We start from the raw sequence: 7,115 nt of genomic DNA, 5'->3' as shown, positions 1-7,115 counted from the left end.
CATCCATGTCATGTGTTGGTAGTGTTTGTGCTTGAGAAATGTCTGCTGGAGTAGTGCTGTCATCCATGTCATGTGTTGGTAGTATTTCTGCTTGATAAATGTCTGCTGGAGTAGTGCTGTCATCCATGTCATGTGTTGGTAGTGTTTCTGCTTGATAAATGTCTGCTGGAGTTGTGCTGTCATCCATGTTGGTAGTGTTTCTGCTTGATAAATGTCTGCTGGAGTAGTGCTGTCATCCATGTCATGTGTTGGTAGTGTTTGTGCTTGATAAATGTCTGCTGGAGTAGTGCTGTCATCCATGTCATGTGTTGGTAGTGTTTCTGCTTGATAAATGTCTGCTGGAGTAGTGCTGTCATCCATGTCATGTGTTGGTAGTGTTTCTGCTTCATAAATGTCTGCTGGAGAAGTACTGTCTTCCTTGACATATGTTGGAAGTGAGTCTGCGTCATAAATGTCTGCTGGAATAGTGCTGTCTTCCATGACAATTTGTGTTGGTAGTGTTTCTGCTTGATAAATGTCTGCTGGAGTAGTGATGTCATCCATGTCATGTGTTGGTAGTATTTCTGCTTGAGAAATGTCTGCTGGAGTTGTGCTCTCTTCCATCAAAGGTTGAGTTGGTAGCGTTTCTGCTTGATAAATGTCTGCTGGAGTAGTGATGTCATCCATGTCGTGTGTTGGTAGTATTTCTGCTTGAGAAATGTCTGCTGGAGTTGTGCTCTCTTCCATCAAAGGTTGAGTTGGTAGCGTTTCTGCTTGATAAATGTCTGCTGGAGTAGTGATGTCATCCATGTCATGTGTTGGTAGTATGTCTGCTTGAGAAATGTCTGCTGGAGTTGTGCTCTCTTCCATCAAAGGTTGAGTTGGTAGCGTTTCTGCTTGATAAATGTCTGCTGGAGTAGTGATGTCATCCATGTCATGTGTTGGTAGTATTTCTGCTTGAGAAATGTCTGCTGGAGTTGTGCTGTCTTCCATCAAAGGTTGAGTTGGTAGCGTTTCTGCTTGATAAATGTCTGCTGGAGTAGTGATGTCATCCATGTCATGTGTTGGTAGTGTTTCTGCTTGATAAATGTCTGCTGGAGTAGTGCTGTCATCCATGTCATGTGTTGGTAGTGTTTCTGCTTGATAAATGTCTGCTGGAGTAGTGCTGTCATCCATGTCATGTGTTGGTAGTGTTTCTGCTTGATAAATGTCTGCTGGAGTAGTGCTGTCATCCATGTCATGTGTTGGTAGTGTTTCTGCTTGATAAATGTCTGCTGGAGTAGTGCTGTCATCCATGTCATGTGTTGGTAGTGTTTCTGCTTGATAAATGTCTGCTGGAGTAGTGCTGTCATCCATGTCATGTGTTGGTAGTGTTTCTGCTTGATAAATGTCTGCTGGAGTAGTGCTGTCATCCATGTCATGTGTTGGTAGTGTTTCTGCTTGATAAATGTCTGCTGGAGTAGTGCTGTCATCCATGTCATGTGTTGGTAGTGTTTCTGCTTGATAAATGTCTGCTGGAGTAGTGCTGTCATCCATGTCATGTGTTGGTAGTGTTTCTGCTTGATAAATGTCTGCTGGAGTAGTGCTGTCATCCATGTCATGTGTTGGTAGTGTTTCTGCTTGATAAATGTCTGCTGGAGTAGTGCTGTCATCCATGTCATGTGTTGGTAGTGTTTCTGCTTGATAAATATCTGCTGGAGTAGTGCTGTCATCCATGTCATGTGTTGGTAGTGTTTCTGCTTGATAAATGTCTGCTGGAGAAGTACTGTCTTCCTTGACATATGTTGGAAGTGTTTCTGCTTGATAAATGTCTGCTGGAGTAGTGCTGTCATCCATGTCATGTGTTGGTAGTGTTTCTGCTTGATAAATGTCTGCTGGAGTAGTGCTGTCTTCCATGACATGTGTTGGTAGTGTTTCTGCTTGATAGTCTGCTAGAGTAGTGCTGTCATCCATGTCATGTGTTGGTAGTGTTTCTGCTTGATGTCTGCTGGAGTAGTGCTGTCATCCATGTCATGTGTTGGTAGTGTTTCTGCTTGAGAAATGTCTGCTGGAGTAGTGCTGTCATCCATGTCATGTGTTGGTAGTGTTTCTGCTTGATAAATGTCTGCTGGAGTAGTGCTGTCATCCATGTCATGTGTTGGTAGTGTTTCTGCTTGATAAATGTCTGCTGGAGTAGTGCTGTCATCCATGTCATGTGTTGGTAGTGTTTCTGCTTGAGAAATGTCTGCTGGAGTAGTGCTGTCATCCATGTCATGTGTTGGTAGTGTTTCTGCTTGATAAATATCTGCTGGAGTAGTGCTGTCATCCATGTCATGTGTTGGTAGTGTTTCTGCTTGATAAATATCTGCTGGAGTAGTGCTGTCATCCATGTCATGTGTTGGTAGTGTTTCTGCTTGATAAATGTCTGCTGGAGTAGTGCTGTCATCCATGTCATGTGTTGGTAGTGTTTCTGCTTGATAAATATCTGCTGGAGTAGTGCTGTCATCTGCTTGATAAATGTCTGCTGGAGTAGTGCTTCTTCCATCACAGGTGTTGGTAGTGTTTCTGCTTGATAAATGTCTGCTGGAGTAGTGCTGTCATCCATGTCATGTGTTGGTAGTGTTTCTGCTTGATAAATGTCTGCTGGAGTTGTGCTCTCTTCCATCAAAGGTTGAGTTGGTAGCGTTTCTGCTTGATAAATGTCTGCTGGAGTAGTGCTGTCATCCATGTCATGTGTTGGTAGTGTTTCTGCTTGATAAATGTCTGCTGGAGTAGTGCTGTCATCCATGTCATGTGTTGGTAGTGTTTCTGCTTGATAAATATCTGCTGGAGTAGTGCTGTCATCCATGTCATGTGTTGGTAGTGTTTCTGCTTGATAAATGTCTGCTGGAATAGTGCTGTCATCCATGTCATGTGTTGGTAGTGTTTCTGCTTGATAAATGTCTGCTGGAGTAGTGCTGTCATCCATGTCTGCTTCCATGATGTGTTGGTAGTGTTTCTGCTTGATAAATGTCTGCTGGAGTAGTGCTGTCTCTGTCATGTGTTGGTAGTCTGCTTTATAAATGTCTGCTGGAGTAGTGCTGTGTGCATTGTAGTGTTTCTGCTTGATAAATGTCTGCTGGAGAAGTACTGTCTTCCTTGACATATGTTGGAAGGGAGTCTGCGTCATAAATGTCTGCTGGAATAATGCTGTCTTCCATGACAATTTGTGTTGGTAGTGTTTCTGCTTGATAAAGTAGTCTGTCTTCCATGACTTGACTAGTGCTGCTTGATAAATGTCTGCTGGAGTCACATGTTGTGTTGGTAGTGTTTCTGCTTGATAAATGTCTGCTGGAGTAGTGCTGTCTTCCATGACATGTGTTGGTAGTGTTTCTGCTTGATAAATGTCTGCTGGAGTAGTGATGTCATCCATGTCATGTGTTGGTAGTGTTTCTGCTGATAAATATCTGCTGGAGTAGTGCTGTCATCCATGTCATGTGTTGGTAGTGTTTCTGCTTGATAAATGTCTGCTGGAGTAGTGCTCTCATCCATGTCATGTGTTGGTAGTGTTTGTGCTTGAGAAATGTCTGCTGGAGTAGTGCTGTCATCCATGTCATGTGTTGGTAGTATTTCTGCTTGATAAATGTCTGCTGGAGTAGTGCTGTCTTCCATGTCATGTGTTGGTAGTGTTTCTGCTTGATAAATGTCTGCTGGAGTAGTGCTGTCATCCATGTCATGTGTTGGTAGTGTTTCTGCTTGATAAATATCTGCTGGAGTAGTGCTGTCATCCATGTCATGTGTTGGTAGTGTTTCTGCTTGATAAATGTCTGCTGGAGTAGTGCTGTCATCCATGTCATGTGTTGGTAGTGTTTCTGCTTGATAAATGTCTGCTGGAGTAGTGCTGTCATCCATGTCATGTGTTGGTAGTGTTTCTGCTTGATAAATATCTGCTGGAGTAGTGCTGTCATCCATGTCATGTGTTGGTAGTGTTTCTGCTTCATAAATGTCTGCTGGAGAAGTACTGTCTTCCTTGACATATGTAGGAAGTGAGTCTGCGTCATAAATATCTGCTGGAATAGTGCTGTCTTCCATGACAATTTGTGTTGGTAGTGTTTCTGCTTGATAAATGTCTGCTGGAGTAGTGCTCTCTTCAATCACAGGTTGTGTTGGTAGTGTTTCTGCTTGATAAATGTCTGCTGGAGTAGTGATGTCATCCATGTCATGTGTTGGTAGTATTTCTGCTTGAGAAGGTAGTGTTTCTGCTTGATAAATGTCTGCTGGAGTAGTGATGTCATCCATGTCATGTGTTGGTAGTATTTCTGCTTGAGAAATGTCTGCTGGAGTTGTGCTCTCTTCCATCAAAGGTTGAGTTGGTAGCATTTCTGCTTGATAAATGTCTGCTGGAGTAGTGCTGTCAACCATGTCATGTGTTGGTAGTGTTTCTGCTTGATAAATGTCTGCTGGAGTAGTGATGTCATCCATGTCATGTGTTGGTAGTATTTCTGCTTGAGAAATGTCTGCTGGAGTAGTGCTCTCTTCCATCAAAGTTGAGTTGGTAGCGTTTCTGCTTGATAAATGTCTGCTGGAGTAGTGCTGTCATCCATGTCATGTGTTGGTAGTGTTTCTGCTTGATAAATGTCTGCTGGAGTAGTGCTGTCATCCATGTCATGTGTTGGTAGTGTTTCTGCTTGATAAATGTCTGCTGGAGTAGTGATGTCATCCATGTCATGTGTTGGTAGTATTTCTGCTTGATAAATGTCTGCTGGAGTAGTGCTGCCTTCCATGACATGCATTGGCAGTGTTTCTGCTGGATAAATGTCTGCTGGAGAAGTACTGTCTTCCATGACATATGTTGGAAGTGAGTCTGCATCATAAATGTCTGCTGGAATAGTGCTGTCTTCCATGACAATTTGTGTTGGTAGTGTTTCTGCTTGATAAATGTCTGCTGGAGTAGTGCTGTCTTCCATGACTTGTGTTCGTAGTGTTTCTGCTTGATAAATGTCTGCTGGAGTTGTGCTGCCTTCCATGACATGTGTTGGTAGTGTTTCTGCTTGATAAATGTCTGCTGGAGTAGTGCTGTCTTCCATGACATGTGTTGGTAGTGTTTCTGCTTGATAAATGTCTGCTGGAGTAGTGCTGTCTTCCATGTCATGTGTTGGTAGTGTTTCTGCTTGATAAATGTCTGCTGGAGTAGTGCTGTCATCCATGTCATGTGTTGGTAGTGTTTCTGCTTGATAAATGTCTGCTGGAGTAGTGCTGTCTTCCATGACATGTGTTGGTAGTGTTTCTGCTTGATAAATGTCTGCTGGAGTAGTGCTGTCTTCCATGTCATGTGTTGGTAGTGTTTCTGCTTGATAAATGTCTGCTGGAGTAGTGCTGTCTTCCATGACATGTGTTGGTAGTGTTTGTGCTTGATAAATGTCTGCTGGAGTAGTGATGTCATCCATGTCATGTGTTGGTAGTATTTCTGCTTGAGAAATGTCTGCTGGAGTTGTGCTCTCTTCCATCAAAGGTTGAGTTGGTAGCGTTTCTGCTTGATAAATGTCTGCTGGAGTAGTGCTGTCATCCATGTCATGTGTTGGTAGTGTTTCTGCTTGATAAATGTCTGCTGGAGTAGTGCTGTCATCCATGTCATGTGTTGGTAGTGTTTCTGCTTGATAAATGTCTGCTGGAGTAGTGCTGTCATCCATGTCATGTGTTGGTAGTATTTCTGCTTGATAAATATCTGCAGGAGTAGTGCTGTCATCCATGTCATGTGTTGGCAGTGTTTCTGCTTGATAAATATCTGCTGGAGTAGTGCTGTCATCCATGTCATGTGTTGGTAGTGTTTCTGCTTGATAAATATCTGCTGGAGTAGTGCTGTCATCCATGTCATGTGTTGGTAGTGTTTCTGCTTGATAAATGTCTGCTGGAGTAGTGCTGTCATCCATGTCATGTGTTGGTAGTGTTTCTGCTTGATAAATGTCTGCTTAGTGCTGCTTGATGTGTTGGTAATAAATGTCTGCTGGAGTCTGCTCCATGTCATGAGTTGTCTGCTGGAGTTGTGCTCTCTTCCATGAAAGGTTGAGTTGGTAGCGTTTCTGCTTGATAAATGTCTGCTGGAGTAGTGATGTCATCCATGTCATGTGTTGGTAGTATTTCTGCTTGAGAAATGTCTGCTGGAGTTGTGCTCTCTTCCATCAAAGGTTGAGTTGGTAGCGTTTCTGCTTGATAAATGTCTGCTGGAGTAGTGCTGTCATCCATGTCATGTGTTGGTAGTGTTTCTGCTTGATAAATGTCTGCTGGAGTAGTGCTGTCATCCATGTCATGTGTTGGTAGTGTTTCTGCTTGATAAATGTCTGCTGGAGTAGTGCTGTCATCCATGTCATGTGTTGGTAGTGTTTCTGCTTGATAAATGTCTGCTGGAGTAGTGCTGTCATCCATGAGATGTCTTGGTAGTGTTTCTGCTTGAGAAATGTCTGCTGGAGTTGTGCTCTCTTCCATGACATGTGCATTGGTAGTGTTTCTGCTTGATAAATATCTGCTAGAGTAGTGCTGTCATCTATGTCATGTGTTGGTAGTGTTTCTGCTTGATAAATGTCTGCTGGAGTAGTGCTGTCTTCCATGACATGTGTTGGTAGTGTTTCTGCTTGATAAATGTCTGCTGGAGTAGTGCTGTCTTCCATGACATGTGTTGGTAGTGTTTCTGGTTGATAAATGTCTGCTGGAGTAGTGCTGTCTTCCATGACATGTGTTGGTAGTGTTTCTGCTTGATAAATGTCTGCTGGAGTAGTGCTGTCTTCCATGACATGTGTTGGTAGTGTTTCTGCTTGATAAATATCTGCTGGAGTAGTGCTGTCATCCATGTCATGTGTTGGTAGTGTTTCTGCTTGATAATCATGTGTTGGTAGTATTTCTGCTTGAGAAATGTCTGCTGGAGTTGTGCTCTCTTCCATCAAAGGTTGAGTTGGTAGTGTTTCTGCATGATAAATGTCTGCTGGAGTAGTGCTGTCATCCATGTAATGTGTTGGTAACATTTCTGCTTGATAAATATCTGCTGGAGTAGTGCTGTCATCCATGACATGTGTTGGTAGTGTTTCTGCTTGATAAATGTCTGCTGGAGTAGTGCTGTCATCCATGTCATGTGTTGGTAGTGTTTCTGCTTGATAAATATCTGCTGGAGTAGTGCTGTCATCCAT

General features: G+C 42.9%; 1 protein-coding gene across 1 annotated transcript in view; it reads right to left on the bottom strand.

Moving 5' to 3' along the window:
• The window catches only part of LOC128704740 (mucin-3B), a 270,077-nt gene that overhangs the window by 22,130 nt on the left and 240,832 nt on the right, over nt 1-7,115 (bottom strand). The window contains exons 20-21 of the mRNA XM_070079522.1: nt 3,960-4,439; nt 411-1,055 (exon numbers count right to left, since the gene is read on the bottom strand). Of these exons, the coding sequence (XP_069935623.1) occupies nt 411-1,055; nt 3,960-4,439 (1,125 nt within the window). The remainder of the gene's footprint in view (nt 1-410; nt 1,056-3,959; nt 4,440-7,115) is intronic.

Source organism: Cherax quadricarinatus, chromosome 99 (assembly GCF_038502225.1).
Source record: "Cherax quadricarinatus isolate ZL_2023a chromosome 99, ASM3850222v1, whole genome shotgun sequence".
In the NCBI taxonomy this organism is placed as follows: Eukaryota; Metazoa; Arthropoda; class Malacostraca; order Decapoda; family Parastacidae; genus Cherax; species Cherax quadricarinatus.
Note: the sequence above shows the minus strand (reverse complement) of the source record. Positions and strands in the feature narration are given on the sequence as shown.